This window comes from Leopardus geoffroyi, chromosome B4 (genome assembly GCF_018350155.1).
Source record: "Leopardus geoffroyi isolate Oge1 chromosome B4, O.geoffroyi_Oge1_pat1.0, whole genome shotgun sequence".
NCBI lineage: Eukaryota > Metazoa > Chordata > Mammalia > Carnivora > Felidae > Leopardus > Leopardus geoffroyi.
Window position 1 is genome coordinate 15,543,288 of NC_059341.1, and position 24,032 is coordinate 15,567,319.

General features: G+C 43.3%; 1 protein-coding gene across 2 annotated transcripts in view; it reads right to left on the bottom strand.

The window, feature by feature from the left end:
* Positions 1–6,328: 6,328 nt before the first annotated feature.
* The window catches only part of CUBN (cubilin), a 283,940-nt gene continuing 266,236 nt past the window's right edge, over positions 6,329–24,032 (bottom strand). For both annotated transcript variants that reach the window (XM_045463384.1, XM_045463382.1), the window contains 7 exons: positions 19,915–20,077; positions 19,348–19,553; positions 16,259–16,406; positions 14,993–15,174; positions 11,642–11,807; positions 9,907–10,142; positions 6,329–7,268 (listed from right to left, as the gene is read on the bottom strand). In XM_045463384.1, the coding sequence (XP_045319340.1) occupies positions 7,161–7,268; positions 9,907–10,142; positions 11,642–11,807; positions 14,993–15,174; positions 16,259–16,406; positions 19,348–19,553; positions 19,915–20,077 (1,209 nt within the window). In that variant the 3' untranslated portion in view covers positions 6,329–7,160. The remainder of the gene's footprint in view (positions 7,269–9,906; positions 10,143–11,641; positions 11,808–14,992; positions 15,175–16,258; positions 16,407–19,347; positions 19,554–19,914; positions 20,078–24,032) is intronic.

Sequence of the window (24,032 nt, forward strand, 5' to 3'; positions counted from 1 at the left end):
CTCTGCGGCTCGCCGCTCCACGCCCCGCCCGCGGCTGACCCTTTCCAAATTAGGAAAACAGTTTACTAGACGTGGCTCTAGGGTGAGGCTCCGCCCACAAAGGAATGTGTACCCGGGGGCTGACCAATCACGTCCGTCATTTGGCCTGGAGACTCCGCCCCACCGAGGTTCGTTCGTCCTCCGGAATGCCTCCGGGTTTGCAATCCGCGCGGACCCGCCTGGGAGCCTGCGCAGTAGTGTTGGCGCAAGCTCGGTTCGTGGGCCGAAGCACTGAGTGCTTTGGGCGGAAGCGGGAAGGTTTGGAGGGGGATTGCGGGGTGAGGGTGTTGTAGCTGGGCTTGGGAGGTGGAGAAGCGAGAAGTTTCCTCTCTTTGTACTTCTTCTATAATTGAGGTTCCATTTATCAGCAGTCGCTGCCTCCCGCTGTATCAGGAGCTCAAACGCAAGAACTGCACGGGGTCTGTATTCCCAGCACCCAGCTCGGAGTCCCGGACCTCTGTGTCATGTGAAGGGGAATACACACAGATAAATGACTTCTCTTTTCATATGCTACACTCAAAATTATGACATATTTTAGTTTGCTTTCTATTGAATGATGAGTTTTCAAATGCAATTTTCATTGTTGGTTTTTTGTTTTGTGTGTGTGTGTGTGTTTTTACTGGAGTTTCTAACTGCTTTTCTTTTTCTTCCTGTAAGCTTCTTTATCGTATCTCCCGTTGCTTTAAATCCACTCAATTCTTCTTGAAGACTTTAGGAACCTACTAGCTTTCTGCTCTTAGACTAATTATTTCTGCTCTTCCAGCTGAGAGCTGATCTGTGGTTTCTTTAACTGGGTTCCTGGGTTTAAACAGACCTTTCTTGTATACATCTTGCTGGAGTACCGCTCAAGTAAACTTCTCTGTGACCACGTATAGGAGGCACAAATTTTGAGTAGCTCTGTGTTTTAAAATGTTCTTGTTTTGCCTAACCCTTTCTTATTTGCCTAGCATGGAATTCTAGGTTCAATATCAGTTTCTCTTAGATCTCAAAAGCATAGTTCGATCGATCTATGCTTCCAATGTTGATGCCCAGAAATGTGTCAATCTCCTCCAGTCTTTGCGGGAGAACTATTGTTTTCTCTTGGGAAGCTTTTGTGATCTTTGAATTGTTTATCATGTTCTGAAATGCCACCATAATCTAATTGGGGGTCTTTTTAAATTTAATCTGTTTAGCATCCGTTTGGGCCCTTCCAGCTGAAGATTCATATTTCTCTTTCTCTCTGGAAATTTTTTTCTGTTATTTCTTTGAAATGTCTTTCCAGCCATTTTCTCTGATTTCGCACCTTCAGGAAATCTGTCAGAGGGCAGCATCCTAGGATAATTTCCTATAGGTATCTTGTTTTCCACCTCATGTATTTCGTTAATTTATCTTTTTTTTTACTTAACGTTTTCGGAGATAATCTTAATGTTGTCTTCCAAACCTTCCATTAAAATTTTAAGAAGTTCTGGCTATTAACCAAAAATACTGCCTAAGATCTCCTCCTTGATTACATTAGCCCCGAACTTTTGTTTGATGAGCGCACTCTTCTCAAATATCTCTGAGGATAACACTTTTTAAAAAAAATTTTTTTAATGTTTATTTATTTTTGAGAGAGAGAGAGAATGAGTGAACAGGGGAGGGGCAGAGAGAGGGAGACACAGAATCTGAAGCAGCCCCCAGGCTCTGAGCTGTCAGCACAGAGCTCGACACAGGGTCTCCACCTAATGGGGCTCCATCTCACAAACCTGGAGATCATAATCTGAGCTGAAGTCACAGGCTTAACCGACTGAGCCACCCAGGTGCCCCTCTGAGGATAACAATTTTCAGATTTCTCTTCTGTTGACTGAACTGTGTTTTCTTGTGCCCTTTTTCTGTTATGTTATCCAGTGATTTCGCGTTCACACGACTGCAGGTCTTCCTGTCTGGTGATTCTTGGTTGTTTTTTCATATTCACGCATGAAGATCCGAGCTAATTTTTCTAGATAGCCAGGGTGTGGTTGTTTTCCTCTTTTATTTGTGATGCGTATTTGTTTCCTTCCTAGGTCAGCATTAATTTTCCCTGGGCTGTGGGTTAAATTTCTTCAGAGGAGGTGTCCCAGTTTTGTGCCTGCGGTGTAGTCACATGGCTGCCTTTGCGGGGGCAGGGAGACGGTGAATGGCGGGCTCCGGCTAATACAGTACTTGGATTGCTGGTCTCACCTCCTCACGCTGCACCTGCCAGCCCCATATCCACGTAGTGCCTGGAAAGCCGATTCCCAATTCTGCTGCATATCTGTCTGGAAATTACTTTGGGCCTCAGTTTCTTTTTTTTCTGATTCACTTGTCATCATGCTTTCGTTCGCTTCCTCTTTTCCAGAAATTTATTTTCATTTCTTCGTAATTCTCCTCTCCTTCCCTTCACTTTTGCAAGTACAGCTCTTTTTTTTTTTTTTTTTTTTTTTTTTTTTTTTTTTTTTTGAGAGAGAGAGAGAGCACATGCGCATGTGTGAGCGAGTGGGGAAGGGGCGGAGGGAAAGGGAGAGAAAATCCTAAGTAGGCGCCTTGCTGTCAGTGTGCAGCCTGATGCAGGGCTCAGTCTCACCACCATGAGATCATAACCTGAGCCGAAATCAAGAGTTTGACACTTAACCAACTGAGCCACCCAGGTGCCCTTTGCCAGTGTAATTATTAATAAAACACGTCCCTAAGTTGCAGAATTTTAGAACACGGAAAAGGGGCCCAGGCTCCTTGGATATGTGACCTGTGCAGTAACACAAAGTTCCATGCTTAGCTGGCCCCATGTTTGGTTTAATGCTCTGCTGTCACCATCTTGAAATGTCTAATAAGATTTGAACAAGGGGCCCCCTGAGTCTTCCTTTTGGACTGGGCCCTGCAAATTAGACAGTCATGCATGCAAAAGTTAATATTTATCAGAGCTTAAATCCCTTCCACAGCCTCACTGCCAAGTGCTCTGTGCTTACATACAGTCTGTGCTTCAATACTTCCTTCCCATTGGCAGAAATGTTCTACCCCCCACCCCCAGCCCACAGAGTGCTCCAATCAAAGACAGATATGGAAGATGCCTGGGCCACACGAGGTACACTAGATTATGGCAACTAGCAAATTTACATAAATTACTACATATGTCATTAATTTTAAAAATGCCTTTTTATTCTCTAGACTTCTATACATTTATGTATAGTTATCAAATTAAAATTTGAAAAACCAATTTTTCATGAAATATCCAATAGTTAATATATCATTTTTCTTCCAATAGCTTCCTCTTTAAATGGGTAGCCATGGGGTGATTTGTAATCCCATAGGTAAAAAGTTTTTTTTTCCATTATTTTTGATGCTGTTGTATAATCTCTATTTTTTTACTAAACTAACAGCAATTACATTTAAAATTTTTTTCTAGGTCATATAACAATCTTTTTTAATAACTTTGATAGGCCTATGAAAATACTTTATAATAATATTTAATAATATCTCATATTTAATAAGTTCACACCTACTGCTTCAGGCTGAATGGGAGGCACACTCTTGGGTGGTTGTCAAGGTTAGAATCATAGCTCTGTCACTCAAGTTTTATATAAGTTTTCATACCTCATTTTTCTCAACTGTAAAATGGGCGTGATCATTCTTAGTGTTTTATTTCAATGAGTGATATATGAGAATGACACCTCGCAGAGGGCAAGTGTTACATAGATATTTGTTCTAATTATTCTTTGGGTTTTTTTTAAGTTTATTTATTTTGAGAGAGAGAGAGAGAGAGAGAGAGAGAGGGAATCCCAAGCAGACTTTGTACTCTCAACATGGAGCCCAATGTGGGACTTGATCCCATGAACCATGAGATCGTGACCTAAGCCAAAATCAAGAGTCAGATGCTCAATGGACTAAGCCACCCAGGCATCCCAGTTCTAATTTTTCTTAATATAATTAATATTGTTAGTACTCCCTTGGTAAGTGTGTGGCATATTTTTAACAAATTCCTTCCAGTAAACAGAGTTGAAATGTGATAGAAAATTATGGCAAATTATGACATCTCTCAGCCCCCAACTGTCACTGGCCCCGACCATGCCCTAGGGATTCACAAGAATGCCTGGAGTGACAGAATATTCCACTGGGTCCAGAAAGAGCCAGCGGTGGCCTCTTGCTGAGCTACCTCAAGGGTAAGTCTGGCCAATAATGGCTAGACTTACCCTTGAAGACTAAAAGGCGTGAGGTTTGTTCTTCCTGCTAAGGTCCAGTTGTTTAGGGAGACAGAGACTCAAAGGGGAAAGAGATCAGGTAGGAGTGGAAGCCTGGCTCGCCCCAGTCCTGGGTTGCCAGATATAAGCAGGTAGGGATGGGTATTACCAGGAGAACTGAAATCAGATCGTGCTGGAACAGGGTCCTAAAACCACCTTCTATGCCAAGCATCAGCCTTTTGTTTGCTGGATCCTGGGGAGGCCGGAGGGGCGAGGTAGGTACTGGAGTTTGTCTCTTGTCCCCGCCCTGCTCTTCTCAAGTTCCCAATGTCACCTAGAGTGGGATGGGGTCAGAAGGTAACCATGAGACTTTGTCAGTTCGGTGTGTGATCAGTTGTGAACAGTAGTACTTTCCCTTGCTTTACATTTGTACTTGCTTGTATTCCTTCAGACCCACGCGGACTATCATGTTCCATTAACTTCCAAGTAAGACCTCCCCTCACCCATCCCTCAAACTCATTCATTTTATGTTATAGTTTTTTGGATTCCGCTCTATGGCCTGCAAGCAGCATTTGGGTGTATCTCGGTATTAACAACCAGGAGGCCTGCACCAGTGTGAACTTGTTGATTGTTAGCTCTGTGCAGGGCTGATCGCTCCCGATGGAGCTCCGTGATCACGCAGTTTGGGAGCCAGAAAGTTATCACTTGACCACCAGATCTGGGAAGGTGGCTTAATAGAAGTTTCACCAGCTAAGGAAATTAAAAATTTTGCCTCAGGACAGGCTCAGGAAACCAGACAAGATGGACGTGGGTAATGGGGTTTTTGAAGTAGGAGGACATCAGTTGTATGTATGGCTGTCTTGTTCACTACTTTATCCCTGGTTGTTCTTAGTATATGTCACGTAGTAAATGTTCAATAAGTATGGATAAATAAGTGAATTAAAACAGAACCAGCGGAAATTAGATGCATCTTATTAATGGGAGATGATGTGATCTTACATATAAAAAACCCTAAAGATTCTACAAAGAAAACAAACTGTTAGAACTAATTAGTGAATTCAGTAAAGGAGCAGGATGCAAAATCAACATACAGAAATCAGTTGCATTTCTATTCACTAACAACAAACTATCTGAGAGAGTGAAAAAGCAATCCCAATTACAACTGCATCAAAAACAATAAAAAAAGACACTTAGGAATAAATTTAACCAAGGAGGTGAAAGACCTGTACATTGAAAACTGTAAGACAATGATAAAGAGATTGAACAAGACGCAAATAAGTGTAAAGATATCACATGTTCTTGGGTTGGAAGAATTAATATTGTGAAAACATCCGTATTACCCAAAGCGATCTACAGATTCAAAGCAATCCCAATAAAAATTCAGAACTCATTTTTCATAAAAATACAAAAACAATCCCCAGATTAGTCCCTAGAAAAGATTCTACATAGCCAAAACAATTCGGATTAAAAGAAAAAGATGGGGTGCCTGGGTGGCTCAGTCGGGTAAGCATCTGACTTTGGCTCAGGTCACAATCTCAGAGTTTGCGGATTAGAGCCCCACTTTGGGTTCTGTGCTGACAGCTCAGAGCCTGGAGCCTGCTTTGGATTCTGTGTCCCTGTCTCTCTCTGCCTCTCCCCTGCTCGCTCTCTCTCGCTCTCTCTCTCTGTCTCTCGCTCAAAAATAAATAAACATTAAAAAAATTACACAATAATATTGCCTACGTTTTCTTGAAACCTTTGTGCCTCCTGGATATTTTAATGTACCTCCTGGGAAAGTGCATCTCTCTGTGCATAACTCTTGTGGATACCATTACTCTCATGACACGACCTGAGATCAAATCCTTTTACTGTCTGACAGCTGCATATGTTTGTCTTGCCTTCAGATAAAATTCTCGTCCTTTCACATGTTAGTGTCAAATTTCTCTATATCCTGTACCTTTGTGATTCATTTTCAGGTAAAAGAGCAAAATGTTGTATCTCCCCCTACGGAACTTCATCTTGAGTTTTTGTCCATTGCCCCGGCTCGTCGGGACCCTGTGGATTGGATGGTTCCGTTCGGTGCATTCACGGCTCTGGCCAATAACAGGTCGTCTGTGAAAGTCATGTATCTACCCATAACACAGAGTTCAAGGAAGCGGGAATTGTAAAGGTGAGAATGTTTTATTCATGTGGCTCTGTACTCTGTGCAGAAGCAATTTTTCTGGCACTTGAGTATCCGAGTAGGATGAAGTCACACATTCCACAGCGTCTTCCTTTCACTTTGTCCCATGTTGTTACGAAGACTTAACTTTGCATATTTAGCATAACATGTTTGGTTAAAGGCAGCAGAAAACTTTACAAAAGCGTTGTTAAGCTATGTAGGACTTTACATACAGTGCTGGTAAGCTAGAAATGGACAATGGTGGGACATAGTAAATGAAAGATCAGAGAAGTTAAGGAAGCTTCAGCAAGGAGGGCTAACGGTCAATGCAGGCAGCATGGCTCCATAGTTCGTATTCTGAAGGATCTGCGTACTTCATCCACATGTAAAAATTCAACTTGAAAACCTACACCTGCTAGTGAAGGACTAAATGCTAATGAGTTAAAAATGAGTGCAGCATCATCACGTACAATTCATTACTGTTTATTACCCCTCATTTGACATTCACAGCGAAAATCATACTCCTGTTTTATCATTAACTTTTGACAGTTTCCGTCACGTTTGCCATAATCATTTCCCACTTTATAAGGGATTTTAGGAACTTTTCGGCTCAAAGTGTTAGAAGGAAGGGTGACAAGCACAGCCAAGGCTAATGAAGCTACATTCTATATTAAAACAAAAATATAATGTATGCATATTGATTCCACACATACGTTGGTGAAAACAAAATTCAGATTATTCCCAGTGGCAGAGGCAGAGTCCCGCATCAGGATGGCAGATTTGTGCTCACGCCCGAGGCCCCTGCAGTACAGCCACCACACCGTGTCACATAGTTAGCTGTCCCAAGTTAACCGGATGGCTGATGGCCGCAGTGCATACTCTGCATGAAATTTTACGAAGACCCAATGTGAGGAGGCCACAAAGGGAGCTATGTTCGTGTCCTAAGATTGGAAAAAAAAAAAAAAAAAGAACCAATTACACGTTTTGCACATTTGAGCATCTTTCTGGAAACGTTAGCCTAGGAAGAAAGTACTACATAAAGAAATTTTGTTGCATTTACATAAACCTGCATATTTTTCTAGAAGGAATCTTGCTAAGAAGTAATATGGATGCCTCCAAAAAGAATATTGGTGGTGGGAGGTGAGGATCAAAGGGAAATGGAGATTAGCTGGTAGTGGATACAGGGTTTCTTTTGGGAGAAAGGAAATGTTCTAAAATTGTTTGTGGTGACAACTCTGAACTACATAACTCTAAATCTACTGAAAACAATTGAATGTACACTTTAAGTAGATGGGTTCTATGGTACGTGAATTATACCTCAATAAAATTGTCATAAAAGTTGAATTTCCAATCCAACTTCGTACTAAAATTTTAATTTTTCTGACGGAAACACATACTTATTCTTCCAACTAAAACAATCATATCAGTAAAGTGTACAACTCTCCCCTGTTAACATCTACAGTTTCCTTTTAGGGTTTATTTTCATAACCTTTCTGTCTTCAATAAATGGCGCCGTGAAACATGGATATTCGCATACGATAGAACGAAACTACACCACACATAAAAATCAACTCCAAATGAATTAAAGACCAGAGACCATGAAACTCCTAGAAGAACACATAAGCAGTAAGCTTCTTGACATCGGTTTTTGGCAATGATTTTTTGGATGTGATACCAAAAGCAAATATAAACAAAAGGATCTACATCAAATTAAAAAGCTTCTGCACTGCAAAGGAAGCCATCAACAAAATAAAAAGGCAATCTACTGAATGGGAGAAAATATTTGCAAATTATGTATCTGATAAGGGGTTAACATCCAAAATACATAAAGAATTAAAAAACAATCAAAATATATAAAGAACTCAACTCAATAGCAAAAACAAACAATCCGATTTAAAAAATGGACATAGGACCTGAATAGTCATTTTTCCAAAGAATACAGATGGCCAACAAGTACGTGAAAAGATGCTCAAAATCACTAATCATCAGAAAAATGCAAATCAAAACCACAATGAGATATCCCTTCATACCTGTTAGAATGCCTAACATAAAAAAGACACGAAATAACAAGCGTTGGCAAGGACGTGGGGAAAAGGGAACCCTCGTGCACTGTTGGTGGGAATGCAAATTGGTGCGGCCACTGTGGAAGGCAGTATGGAGATTCCTCAAAAAATTTAGAACAGGACTACCACGTGACCCAGCAATTCTACTTCTGGGAATTTATCCAGAAAAAAACAAAAACACCAACTTGAAAAGATATCTGCACCCCTGTGTTCATCACAGCATTATTTATGATAGCCAAGATGTGGAAGCAATTTAACTGTCCATCAATGGACGAATGGATAAATATATAGGATCTATATTTATAATATTATATATTTGTATATTTATAATGTGCTGATAAGGGAGTATTATCCAGCCACAAATTGAAGGGAATCCTGCTGTTTGTGACAACACGGAAGGTCCTTGAGGTCATTATACTAAGTGATATAAATTAGAAAGAGAAAGGTAAATACTACGTGATCTCACTTATTTGTGGAATCTAAAAAAACGAAATGAAATGAAAACAAAAAACCAAATTCTCAGACATAGAGAACAAACCGGTGGTGGCTAGAGGCGGGAGGTGGGAGATTGGTGAAATGGATGAAGGTTGTCAAAAGGTACAAACTCCCAGTTATAAGTAAGCCCTGGGAATGTAGTGTCTATTTGAATGTTGCTAAGAGAGTAGAGCTTAAAAGTTCTGGTCACACACACACACACACACAAAATTCGTGTCGTACACCTGAAACTAATGCGTTATATATCAATTGCATCTCAATTTAGAAAAACCAAACAACTCTTTAGATTTTTAGCTGCTGTAGTTCACTGCCTTATTAATTAGCAAGGCTAATAAATAAAGAGCAGAATGGCAAGAACTGATATTCTCTCTACTGTGGTCACATTTCCCTTACTGGAAAGCTCCGTATCTACTTTCACATAAAACGAGAAGGTGGCGAGGACAGACACAAGCAAAATTGAGTCCCTGTCAGAATCCTATCTTGACGTTTAAGGGAGATCTATCACACCAGAACTTTACAGGAACAACTACTAGTTACTAGACCCATTTTCAATATCTCTATTTCTTCAAAGAATTCCTACGATTTTCAACAAGAAGTAGATAAAATGGAGTCAGGTGTCCAAATGGTCTGTAGTTGTACTCATGGAGAAAACAATATGGGTATTCAACCCTGGGAAGTGCATTGAAAACACGTATGGAGCTTTTAAGAAACAATGTACAACAGCCCCTGTCCTAGAAATTCTGGTTCAGTGGATGGGAGCCGGCACTGGAAGTCTGGACCCCTATGTGGCTGCCCAAAGCGATTCTGATGCAGCGGAGTCTGGGAACTATTACTATTAATTTAATGCAGTGCCCACTAGGTGGCACTCGTGCTCCCCAAATAGAAAGGAAAATCTGGAAACTGCTGAAACTTGCAAAAGGCTTGTGCTTTGTACTTTGCATGTGTCTGCCTTTAAGAAGTGTACAGTAAGTTATCATTTAAAAATAATAACTGGGAATTTTAAAATGTTTGTTTTACTCACTGCCCCACAATATGGTCCAGAGGATGGAGAATTAGCATCCGGTCCATTGTAGAGTATGAGGTAGTTCTGGACACAGTCTCCGGGATCATCAATGCTGACAAAGTAAAAGCTGACCGTGACAGGTCTGCCAGCAGGAGCAATGATGGTCCATTCACAGTGAGTGTTGTTTGGGTAAGTTCCCGGGTAGCCAGGGCTGGTGAAGGAGCCACTGTGTCCGTAAAGAGTTCCACCACAGCCTACAAGGAAACCAACACAGGCCGTTATATTCAACAAAGTGGAAACCATCTCCTTGTGAGGCAGGAAGACAGTTGCAATTTTCTCAAGGTGCTGAGGCACTCTGCAAGAACAGAGGTGGCAGAAAGCCCTTTCCAGTTCCTTCTGTGGGCTATATCCCTCCCACTGCCTCAACACCACCTCATCCCACCTTCCCCCACCCCTACCATGTATTCTGTTCCCTGTGTATCATGACTTGGGACCACTTCCTCTCAGTCCTTTCTTTGAAAACAGTGGGTTGGGAAAACAAAGAACTTGATAAAATAGCTGTAGGCGAGAGTAATTAAAGTTGTTGTGTACTTTTGATGGCGTAGGGCTCTCCATATGCAGCAAGTTGATGGTAATGACGGGAGTGAAGTAAAATTAAAAGTGGAATTCCAGGGCTGACCCGAAAGACTGTATCCTTGTAGGTTTGACAATAATTATTTAATTGTAAAATGACTTTCCTGGGCTTATAACTGACAGTACCGAGATTGACATACTCAAAAACAGAGCCCCGTAAGTATTGGTGTTAATTTGCAAATGCTGTCATTATTTAGACCAGATACCCTGGGCACCCAGATATCCCACTGAACAGAAAGAAACCTCATGGTAAGATTAAATAGCGCTGGGCTGGGTGTCTGACCCCTGGAGGTTTGGTCTTGCTTTTGCCAAAATCTTGCTGTGCATTCTGGAAAACTCATTAACCTCATTTTTATTTCCTCCGCTGCAAAATCAGGGCATCGGAGATCATCTGTAAGCATCTTTAGCTGCCAAGATTTAAGTTATTTCTTGTCCCTCAGTATATTTAAGTCACTTTTATCGTTCTTACTTGGAAATTTTTAGATATTTTAAAATACCTGAACGGGACTTCTCATAAAGATATTCCTCCTCTCTTGAGTTAAATATATTAACATGACTTAAATTTCCTTCAGTTACTTGATAACCAACCAACCAAACATGCAGGAAGTTACTTGACTTCCCTGAAAAAATGCACTTTCACCCCCGGGACTGCTGAATAATGACTGGTGCTATCAAAGGCACAGCTGTTTACTTACACCCAAGTATGTGTAAGTAATTTGGCTTTAGGTACACATTTTTTTTTTTTAATTCTCAGAGAACTACCTTGATGATCAAACCGAAAGTTAAAAATATGGCAAAATCAGAATTTATAAAGGAATTTAAAAATGTATATCATATCTATGCTTTATATGTATGTATATTCATATATCTGTACCCTTTCTATATCTCTTCATATTACAAGAAACATGTGATGTAGAAATAATGAGAGTAGAATTAAAAAGGATATCTGTACTGTCATTGTTAACAAAAATCTCTATATTTATTGGAAAACAATACAGTATACAGATGGCTAAGAGGTAAGGTCACTTTTAATTGTCCTTTTTTATGAGACACCACCCCCCCCCCCTCCAAGTTTTTCCTCCCTTGCATCAATTTCCCTTACAAAGTGCAAGTGTCTTACCAGAGGGTGATGAGGTCCAGACAATTTCATATCCAAGACCGGAAGTTGCACCATCACTCTTAAACCGTAGGTACAGTTCATTGTTTTGAGAAAAGATAGGATTTGGCTGCAGGGTTCCACAGTACGTGCCCAGTAAGGGCGAGCTGCTGTCACTGCCGTTTCTTACCTTGAAAAATGAGCCATTAATTATTATACTTAAGCATTTTATTCTTCCTTCTCTGACTTGCTGTTGCCATCCACTGAGACATGAGACCATCTGAGTGACAATCTCTTTTGGAAAAGCTTTGTCTTTTTGTGTACTTAAGAATGAAGAGTTTTCTGAACATACACCCAGAAGTCACGTTCTCTTGCAAAGGAGAGAAACAACCAGTTTGTAGATCAAAAACCATTTGCATTTGAATTCAGAAATATCTGTGAAATTTCAAAAAGATTGGAGGGGGATATTGCCTGCTCCGTTTCCAGTCGCTTCTATTGTACTTTTTTCATTATACCGTGTGTATGTTTTTTTCCCTTTGAAAATTGCTTGGCTATGAAGGGGCTATGAAAAAAAATCAATGTAGGACGTATAATAAAGTCCAAAACCAAAGGAATTTCTGTATAGGAAAAGGACACAACTCAATAAATTTACAAAACTTGACTATTAGGTAATTTTAAAAACATTCCGAAGCTGAATAGTTTTTTTGTTTTTTGTTTTTTTAGATTCACTGCTTGGAGGAGAGGCATATAAAAAATGGCAATGAGTCAGTGTGTGAGAATGGGTAATCACAGTGAACTTGACCACCTTCTGTTCCCAGTGTTCCTTCTGCACATTCACAGCCTCCCTATTCAGAGGAAGACTCTTGAGGAGTATTAAGGAAATGTTACCCAGGCAATGGAGAGCTGGAACCAACTCAACATGTATGAGTGGAGATTTTACTGACATATGTATTCAAAATTCTTGGAAGTTCCTCCGTTGCCTTTATAATTTCATAGTTTAGCATTTGGCTAATTGCTGGCTGTCTTAAGTCATAAGAGGCACAATGGTTAGTCTTGGTGTTGATCTAAACCGAGATTCTTTTTAGGTCTATGCAGTAGCCAGTGGGAGAAAACAGTGCCTTTTTGTCCTTTTTGGATTATGCTGCTGAGTGGCCTTGCCATAGTTGGCATAGCCAGTGAACTACCTGCATTCAGAGAAGGCTGCCATATTCAAGAATGCTGGAAGGTCAGATCTGGTACCACTCTATTCTTTTTTTTTTTTTTATGTTTATTTATTTTTGAAAGAGACCACAGCGGGAGAGGGGCAGAGAGAGAGGAGGACAGAGGATCTAAAGTGAGCTCTGCACTGAGAGTGGAGAGCCCAACGCGGGGCTCCAACTCAGGAACCATGAGGCCATGACCTGAGCTGAAGTCAAACACCCAGCCGACTGAGCCACCCAGGCACCCCTACCACTCTATTCTTCCCTTTGGGTCTCTTTCCTCTGGGCCCTGTTTGAGAAGGCTGTGCTGTGAGAGCGTAAGTTCGATCTCAAGTCCCACTAGCATCGTATTCATTTATCTCTGTAGGGGGGGATGGGACAATGAGAGCAAGAGACATCCTTGAGCCTGCAGACGATCCTGAAAAGGGGGGATGAAAGCAACAAAAACAAAAGCAGATTCCAAATGTGGTCCAGAGCTTGGCTTTTGTGTGGTAGTAACATGGTCCGAATCCTCACCAGGAAGTTTCTGTTCCTGCCGTGGTTAACGTCAATGGGATGGGGAGGTTTGCTGTTACGGCTGCCGATAAGCCCTGCTACGGTCTTGCCATCAAAAACCAGACTTGGCTACACTTTACAGGCCACACTTGCAGTTTCCTGTCTTTGCTTACTGGACAGGAAGTTTCAAACCAACTTCCATGGGACAGGAAGGGCAGCCAGGAGGAGTAGTTCCCACCTCTGGTGCTGGAGAGCTAGCCTGCACGTCCCAGCATCCAGAGGAAAATGGCAACTGTTAACTCCGGTCACTGACGGTCAGCTCAGGCTTGAGGTGGACCCAGGGTAGCTGCACTGTTACTCTGAACGGACGGGATTATTCTGTCCGTTCTCTGTATCCCCTCCTCTGGCTTCTGCCTCACACTTCACAGAAGTGGGTGAGGCACAAAGGTCTGCGTTTAATGCCCTGATTGATGCAAACAATACTGCAGTTCTCTCATTTCCTCCCTGCTACATTAATCTCCTCCTCATTTCCTTCCATGACAAGTATGGTAGGCTTCCTTCCAGCACTTGCTACACTTTAGATGCAGAATATTCATTAGCAAGGGGCACCTATGTGGCTCAGTTGGTTGAGCGTCAGACGCTTGATTTCGGGTCAGGTCATGATCCCAGGATAGTGGGATCGAGCCCCGTGTCGAGCTCCACACTGAGCATGGAACCTGCTTAACATTCTCTTTCTCTCTGCCCCTCTCCCCTGCTCTTGCTCTGACTCTCTCTCTCTCTCTCTCTCTCTCTCAAAGAAAAACAGAATGTTCATTAACAAAAGATTTGGATTAATTCTGTAGGGGAGAGCTTCCCAGAATAATAAAACTCCTTAACAGATGTAGAGGAGCAAATAAACTGCTTGGAAACCTTACAGAAGACTCTTGTTTACATGAAACAAAGCCCATTTAGAGCAACTTCGGGTAAGATTTAGATTCAAATTCATTTCATGGAGGAATTCAGCATTTTGTATATACAAGTCTCAGGTTTCACCTTAGTCTGCTCCCTAAGAATGAATACATTTCCAAAAGAGTGTGCAAAGAACACCCGCGAGAGCTCTGGGGTTTTCATGGTAAAATACAGGCGCTGTGCTCCACGTGCTGTCTGTGCTGGTAATGGGCTCATCTTCCTGTGAACAACGTAATAGGTCTTCTCACTGAGTGTAGGTGGTGCAGGGCAGAAGGAATGCAGAGGGCGTTCGCATGGTGCTGCTGAAGAATCACAAAAGTGCCAGCCCCTGCCCCAGGAACATGGCTCTGCTTCCTCCAGGTCCTTGATGGTTCTCTCTCAACCCACACATCGCCTCCCTCCACCCGGAAGCTTCTCTTCCCCAAACTGCATTAGGTCTGCTGACCGTGCTGATTCTGTTAGTCCTTTCCAGGTGTGAGGGAATTGACTCTTTCCTATCTGTCTTTCCCATGGACTCTGAGCCTCGGGGGCCCTGCCTGTGTCTTGTTCCCTACTGGATTTCCGGTGCCTGTACCTAGAAGGATGCTTGGTAAATATTTATGGGATGGAAGAATAATGAATAATCATGAACTAGTAAGGGATCCAAGATTAGAAGTAGCAGAGAAAGAGGGGAAAAATCTTCAGTGATCCATCTTTTAAATAGTTCCTTTAGATGCGATCAAATGTACATTACCTCCAAGAAATCGTGCGTGCATTCACTTGAGTCCTCGATGCCAAATGAATGAAAAAAGAGGGAAATGGTGTGGTTCTGAGGGGCCGTGAGAGTAACAGTGCAATCCATGTTATTGTTATAATTATCTGGCCATCCCGGACTCTTGAGATTGCCAAATGCCTTGTTATACTCTCTGTTGCAACCTTAGAGAAAAAAAAAAATCGCAATTAATGTAGGCATCCCAACTTTTAGTGTTCTTTCAACCTGACAGAATTCAAGATTATTAAATTTGAACACACTTTAGAAAAAAAAGCTATTTCAACCCTCTCACCTTTGGGATAACTGGGGTCATAGGAAGTGAGGTAACGGCATATAGCGCGGATGCAATGTGGTGTCTCGTTAACGTAAAACGCCCCCATGAGAAATATGAAATATGAGCATTCCCCTTTGAGGATGAACTTTCTAGAATTCTCTGTACTCTTCTGATCACATTTAAGTGGAGTCGGTTGACGTTTTGGCTTTTTTTAGGCACAAAGACTCTGCAACCACGACTGACTTTTGTATGAAGATTTCTATTTATATCCTTTGATAAGTTACTCATTCTGATAGAATCGGTAAATTGTTCATCCTTATCATTTTGGGTGAAACCACCAAAAGCTTTTCTATTTGTTTGTGGTTTGTTTTTAGGTCGGTTCCCACCCAGTTTGGAGCCCAACATGGGGCTTGAACTCATGACCCTGAGATCAAGACCTGAGCTGAGATCAAGGGTCAGACACTTAACCGACTGAGCCACCCAGGTGCCCCACTATGTGTTTGTTGTAATCAAAAGCGGCTTTAGTTTTAATCAAGCTTGAAATGAACATCAAATAATTTCTCCTGGAAATAAACTTCTCAATTGTTACTGTAGTCAAATAGCCCTTTCAAAACTTGTTGTTTTTTGGTTTTTTGTTTTTTACAAAATAATTTCGTAAGACACAGTGATTTCTATTTGTGGCCAAGTGGATAATTAATAAAATAACTTGTATACATTTAAATTAAATTAACTACATGGATTTGAAAAATATGCTGGCATTCTAAACATTTTAATTAGTGTTATTTTCACTTTACCTCCTCAGAAACCAGCTTTAGTCATCTGCGGACGTGGGCCTGGCTTCTAGTTAAAATTTCTTACCTCGTTGTGGACATGGTTTATGGTAACAGACCCACATTTGCTCACAGGAGTCCATTCTAGCAGGAATTGGGATGGTGGCAGGTTTTCTGAATAACAGACAAAGTTCCACGGCTCACCTGCAATCTGATACGTGAAACCCACTCTGGAGTTTCTGTCGAGAACTTCGGATTTGAAAACGACAATTGCCGTACTCGCAGAAGAATAGAACGTCGGTACAGCCGAAGCATTTCTGCCACAGAACTGAATTCCTGGATTTCCATCGCTCTGAAATGAAATGAAAGCCAAATCACACTAGATTGAGTTTCAAAAGAGAATAGACCTTAACAGAAATCGAATGCACATTAAAGGGTGGCCTCAATATTCACCCACAGAGACTAGTTACAGTGTTCCAATCCTGCTTCACCCAGGCTCACACTGGTCTTGGAATCCACAAAAGTCTCACACTCCCCGAGGGGTGCTAGGAGGAGGCCAAGCTTTTGCTGAAACCAGGAGACAGACACGAAGGACAAGACCCTTTCTCCCTCATGCAGCCTCACAGCCAAAGGCCTGTGCTGTGGCTCTGCACACACCCAGGCTGACTGAGCTTAACACGGTTGAGCTGGGGTTTTCCCATAGTCCTGAACTCCGTTGAGACCAACCCAGGGGCACCTGGGTGGCTCAGTCGGTTAAGCGTCTGACTTCAGCTGGGGTCATGATCTCACGGTTCACGGGTTTGAGCCCCACGTCGAGCTCAGAGCCGGGAGCCTGCTTCGGATTCTATGTCTCCCTCTCTCTCTCTGCCCCTCCCCAGCTCTCTCTCTCCCTCCCCCCACCCCACTCTCTCTCAAAAATAAGCAAAAATTAAAGAAAAAAAAAAAAGACCCACCCAGCGCTCCTCCCCTTAGCTCCCAGCTCACCACCCCTGAACTCATCCAACCACACTCTGGCCACACTGTGAATCCCAGGAGGCAGCCCCTGCCTGCAATGAGGTCCCCATTTCCCCCTTGTAAAACCCGGGCAGCCCTCCTCTCCTCTCCAGATAGTAGGGTAACAGGGTCCAGCGCCTACCCATCCTTCCATAAAAGCCACTGGCACCGAAGTTGAGACATTTGTGGCCTCTAACTTTTGGGCGCCTACTGACAGGCCCGCTTCCCGCTCCTGCTCACAAGTTCTTGTTGCTGATGTATGTTTCTCCCCTGCACTGGTCCTTCCCTAACCTTGCTCGCTGCCTCCTCTGAACTCTCACTGCAGTGATAGCTGCCCCCTGTATACATCCATCCATTTCCACTTTGTGGCCCTGAGTGAAGCTTGGGTCTCCAAGCCTCCACCAGGGGGCTGCAGGAGGCCATTCTTTCCCCATCCTCCACCATTCCTTGAGTAGGACTAGTGGTGGGGGGCTGGGACGGTGGGTGGGGTTCTCCAGGCTGCATCTATCCCCGGACCAGATCCAGCTCTCCCCTGAGGGTCTCCACCTCTGGCCAAAGGTTCCTCTGACCCTTCTCACCATAGCCACTTTCCCTCTGGCGTCTTTCCCTCATTAAAGACTTGGGGTGTCTCAGCTCTTGGCCATCCTCTGCACCCTTCTTCCTTTCTCAACTCATGGAGGTTTCAATGTCTTTACAGACGATCCACTGAGCACTATAATCTGCATTCCTCCACACCAGCGCCTTTCTCTCCACCCTCCGTGGCGGCCCCTGCCAGAGCCGGCCGTGGTGCCTTTGCCACACGTGGTGCCTTTGCGTGAATGTCCAATGTCTTCCCACTCAGACGTGGTGAGAGTTCCAGTTTCTCCTAGTTATCAGTCACTTTCCTACCTCTCCTCCCAATCTACCCACACTGAAACCCTTTGTTCTTTCCTTTGTTCCTTCAGTCAAAGGACATCCTTCATTCATGATAAATACAGGGTCTTATTCGAAGCCAGTCCAGCTGCGGTTATGATCCAGAGCTGACCTGTGCACTGGAAGTAGGCTTTCTGCACCCAGGTGGTGGTCTGCTCTGATCCCCATTGTCTCAGCTTCAGGAAACAGTGGGAAACTGAGAGAGCTTTAACCAAAGGGCCTTGTTCCACTTGGCTTGAAGACCCTCTAGGAAGGGTACCACCAGGGAATAGGAGTCTTGTTCTGAAAACCACTACCAGGGGAGTGATGGTAACCTTGCATGCGGACCATGGTGGGAGCCTAGGCTGTGTCTCGCTGTCTGCCTTCTGAAAATTCAGCAAATACGGTATCTGATCAGAAGTCAGCTCTTCTCAGATCTCTCCAATTGGAGTCAGCCAGACTGGATTTTTCTATACCCACCAAGATCCATACGTAAACGAGGGGGCCCTGGATTTATAGTGAGGAGGACCCTGAAGACTCAGGAAGTGATAGATTGGATTCTCTGCAACTGCCAGCCATCGGGGGGTTGAATATGACACTCTGGGAATGAGCTGGGGTGAATTAGCTGCTTCTCAAACTGCTAAAAGATAATCCAGGTATTCTGGGGGGTTCTCCCCAGGTATCTGGTCATGCCTTCTCACTTTACAGATGCTCCCTGAATAATCTCATTACTCGCATTATTGTAGCTACTGATCCATATAATGATGATACCCAAATCTTCAGGCCTTCTGTGAATATTCATGCATCTATGTCCAACTGTCTTCTCAATGTCTTGGCATCTGGGCAATTCTCTCTCTCTCTCCCTCCCTCTCTCTCCCTCTCTCTCTCTCTCTCTCTAACTAAAACAGCTTTTTCTTTTTTCCCTCTCATATTACCATGAATATAGTCCCAAAGGACTGGTGCCAAACGGCCTTGTAACTGACTTCCCCGTGTTCCGCATGGACCCCTTCAGTTTGTCGTACACACAGATCCCCTTCCTGCACAAATGTTTCTCTGGGCGTGGCCCTTGGAGCACTAATGGCAGAATACTGAAGATGTGCATCAAAAATTTAGGTTCCTGGGCACTATGTAGGGAAAACAGTATCTGAGCGGGAGGTGGGGAGCCCTGGGGCATGCACTTTTATCTGGACACCCAGATGTTTCTTGTGCACATGGCAGTTCGAGAGCTCCTCACCTACAAGACCAAGTGCAAGTTTCTTAACACCTAAATAGAGGGGTTTGTATATGGTTTTGTATATTTTGTATATGTGAGTTTGGGAATTTAATTATGCCCTCATTACTTCAAGTGTTTCGTAAATACTGGTGAAAAGGCCACTAGATGTCACTGTCCTGCATCCTACAATTATTACCTCAGGTGAGTCCTGAAACTCTAAGTAGTTCTGGTCACAGTCTTGTGGGTGCAGTTGTAACGCCCACACAGTGATCTTGACCTGCTGATGTGGAGGGGCTTCGAGGACCCAAGTACACGTGGAAAATGGGATTTCTGGGTCTGATGAATTGGGTGACGAAATACTCTGGGGGGTCCAAGTTGCGTTATATGTTCCACCACAAGGCACTGGGGAAAAAAAGAAAAACTTGTAAGACAAATTTTACTCATGTCTCTTCATACACACAATATTTAAAATTCACTCTTCCTTATCCTTCCAGCCCAAAGAACTCTGTTTACATCATTCTATAGAGAAGTTAGGATATTCTTGACTAAGAATTGTACCAAATGTGTATCACCGATGAAACACAGAGTGATTACCATGGTGTTTAGAAGCTGACATGGACTTTACATAGGAATTAACACTGAGTTTGGTAATGAACATTGAGTTTGGTAATTAACGTTGTGTTTGCATATAGGCATGGCATTATTTTTAGCACATAAATATACATATGTTTCATAATAGTTAAAAATGTCTCAGTTTACTCACTGTCCACAATGGTATAAGTAGCATTAAATCCTTGTCGTTCTACAGTTAGGTCACTGACAAATTGAACCGTCAGGAAGTTGCCAGAAGAGATAAAGGGAGCAGGTACAGTGGAGCCACAAAACATTCCAGCCAAGTTGGCATTTTCACTATCCCCATCATACAACTGAAAAGAAAAATAGTTCATTAGTTATCCAGTACTCCCCAAGAAGCTGCAAGTTTTACACTAACATGGATGCGGAGTCACAACAGGTCACGATTAAGAATCTTACACGGATGTTGTTAGAGCTAGTTTTAGCTTAAGGACAGTTGCTAAGGAGTCGGTGCAATTATAATGATCTTCAGTAAAAACCTGGTATGATGCCTAGAAATCTTTCCTCACTGCAAAGGTAATACCTGACTCGAAACTATCGTGTCATTAGAGCCAGCAAACGCCTCGCTGTCTTGCCCTGCGTGGCTCTCACTTCCACTCTGGTGCAAGCCCCTGAAATCGCATGCGTGGGTTCTCACTGTGGCTTCCGTGTGGGGCTCCCTGGTTCCACTCTTGTCCCTACCTAGCCTGTCCTCAATAGGTGAGCCAGAGGATTCAGTTCTGTACATATGTATGTATGTATTTATATTTTTTAAATTGGCTTATTCATTTAAGTAATCGCTACACCCAATGTGGGGCTCCAACTCACAACCCCGAGATCAAGAGTCTCACGGATCAAGAGTCCGACTGAGCCAGCCAGGCACCCCCCAGAGGATACAGTTAAAATGTTAAGTCAGCCCCGGGCACTGCTAAAACCTCTCCTACCTGCTCCCCAGTCACTCACTATAAAAGCCAAAGCCAACACGGTGGCCTTTAAGGCCTGAGAGAATCTGCTGTCCACACCACCCCTGCCGCCTTACTGTCCCCATGTCATTCTCTCTGCAGCACACTGCTGCTTCATGGCTGTTGAGTTTGTTGTTCCCTCTGCTGGAACATTCTTCTCCTATACACCCATATGGTTTGCTCTCCTTCATTCCTTCACGTCTTTACTCGAGTATCACTGACTCACTCAGGCCTTCCCTGACCACCCTACTTAAAATATCAACTCTCCCCAAATTCCCTTTCTTACTTCCTGTTTGATTCTTTATTTAGAGCGCGCATTATCTTTACATACTACATATATCACTTACGTGATTGTCTTCCACTCTGAAGACAATGCAGGTTCACGAAAGCACAGGTTGCTGTCTGTTCTGTGCCCTGCCATGTCCCTAGTTTTTAAAGTTTATTTTATTTATTTTGAGAGAGCGTGAGCCAGTGGGGGAGAGGCAGAGAGAGAGAGAGCTCGAACAGGGAGCTCGAACTCACTGACTGTAAGATCATGACCTGAGCCGAAGTCGGATACTTAACCGACTGAGCCACCCAGGCACCCCTGTCCCTAGTTTTTAGAAGTGTCTGGCACATAAAAGGCACCCAGTAAGTGTCTAATAAATGATTAATGCTTTGGTTCCTCTCTCCACTACACACCCCTCCCAAACCTATCCTCCCCGTCTTCTTGATACCACTAATCTGCTCAGGCCTGAGACTTTAGTCGTCCTTGATTCCTTTCTCTCACCCCTCCTGCCCCACATCGCTTCCACTCTGCCTTCAACATCCACCCCAGAGGGCTCCTCCCCGTTATGACCATCATCGTCCTCCACCTTGGTTATGGTAACATCTTCCTAAGAGATCCGTTTCCACCAAGCAACCACAGTACCGTCTGCAGAGCTGACCGCTGAGCGTTTGCAGACTTAAACCAGATTACACTCCTGCTCGACCTTAAACGCTCCAGTGGGTTCCCACTGCACCTGACGTGAAAGCCCACATCTTTATGGGGGTCTGCAAGCCCCTACCTGGAGTGGCCGGTTGCTTGTTCCAGGGCCCCACTCCCTGCCCTATTCTCATACCTTCTCCTGCCAGGAGGGTCTCTGTAAGGCTGTAAGCTCTGTAAGCTCCGGAATTGGGCACCCCCCTCCCCCTTGTCATATGGTCTCAGCTCAAATGTCACCTCCTCAGAAGGACCCAGCCCATCTAATGTTGCCTGGCCCCCAACATCTTCCTATTCAAAAGGCATCTTATTTGTTGCTTATTTACTTTTCCTGGTCTCTCTTCCAATAAGAACATAAGTCCCAGGGTGCCTGGGTGGCTCAGTCAGTTAAGCATCCAATTTTGGCTCGGGTCACGATCTCCCAGTTTGTGGGTTCAAGCTCCACGTCAGGCTCTGTGCTGACAGCTCGGAGCCTGGAACCTGCTTCACATTCTGCGTTTCCCTCTCTCTCTGCCCTTCTCCAGCTCTCACTCTGTCTCTCTCTCTCTCTCTCTCTCTCAGAAATAAACATTTAAAAAAATTAAAAAAAAATAAAACAAAAGAACATAAGTCCCATGGGTGGGAAGACTGATCATACACTGCGGTGTCGCCAGCAGCCAGAACAACTCCCAGCCTTGAGGAACCTTCTTCAACAGACACCTGTCCAAATAGTGGACACCTGAATTCTCTTCAAGTGTGTTACCAGAAAACAGATTTCTCCAGCTGGATAATCTTCACGGTATTTCCAAAACAAGTATGAGTGTGTATAGCCAAACATTGAATTTATAACACAACTATGATGTGCTATAAACTTCAGAATAGCCGTGACCACAGACATTATTCGAAAATGCTGGGAATATAGAAGATAGAAATAATTTAAAATAAGTTTACCACTAGGTGGCACTGTTTCTCCCACTTATGCATGAATTTGGTAAATTTAGATGGATAATCTGATCCCTCTCATTTTAGAACACAGCAGATTTGCCAAGTTTTAGGTAATGTACCTTTTTTGGTAAACAAGTTAAAATGTTATAATGGATGCCACATTTACTATCACACTCGTACCGGCATTTTTATTCTACATACTGTGTGCCAGATCCTATGTATATGAGGATGTCTAAGGCACTTTCCATACATTCAATTTACTGACTGATGCTAACTAATTAGAGAGATCCATACACTGAATATACATATCTATTTGTGTGCGTGTCAGTTATATAAAATAAAGAAAAATGAGTCCTAGAGTACATGATGGAGTCAGGAAATACCTCAGACAGACATTTGAACTAGTATTTAAAAGTAGGTAGAGACCTTCCGGGCCTAAAGAAGAAGAAGGGCATCATCCCATCTGGATGGACCACGGTGTGGGGGGCCACAGAAGATGTGAAAGGCAAGCCGTGTCTCAACAATCGCTCAGTGCACGTGGGGTTAAGCAGGTACATGGGACACGACTGTAAAGTTCCATTTGTCTCACGAGAGTTTGCGGCTTCTCCTGTAGGAGTTCTAGGATCTGATTTGGGTCCTGAATAGATAACCAGTAAATGTGATGGGCAGAGATTACACAGTGCCTGGCCCCGAGCTGCTGTCACTGCCACAGGAAGATCTCTTGGAATTGAGTTGAATAGATAGCTCGTGGCTTCTGGACAACTGACATGGGCTCCCGGACTCCCGTGCACCCCAAGCTGATATTGTCTGCACCTGCTCCCTTGTCCCCTGATAACGCTGGATCTCCATGGAGGACTTCTGCAGGGTGGCTCCAGAGTGTGTTGGGTGAGGTGTACCGTGCAATAGGGGAGATGGGGCGTCATATGGACTGGGATGTAAATGGTGCCCTGAGGACCATGCCCTGAAGGCCTGCACAATCACATGCTGCTATAAATTGCATTCTGGGGGTAGGAGGGGACCCACCAACTGGCATAACTCCTATAGACCTGGAGCTTGAGTTAGGCTCTAAGTTTTATAGATGTAGGTAAGTGCTCAGAAGGATTTTGTGTTTTCTCAGCTGTTAAAACTCTGATAGTGGAGCCTAGGTGCATCTACTTAAGATGCTGAAGGAACTGCTCCCACAAGTTGGTGGAAGGTAGCCTCTGACTACAATGAGTGCCAGCCCCTGCACTTTATCCAGCTGGTAATTTGAGCGGCAGGAGAAAGTGGGGAAGGCAACTTTTGGATTTTAATTTCTGTGAACTCTGAATGCAAAAGGGCAATAAGACAAGAAGGGCAACAGAGCACTTTAATTCTTTTCAAATTTAATGTCCTCATAATTTTAGACCTGGACTTCCTTAGGACTTTATCTTTAATATTTTC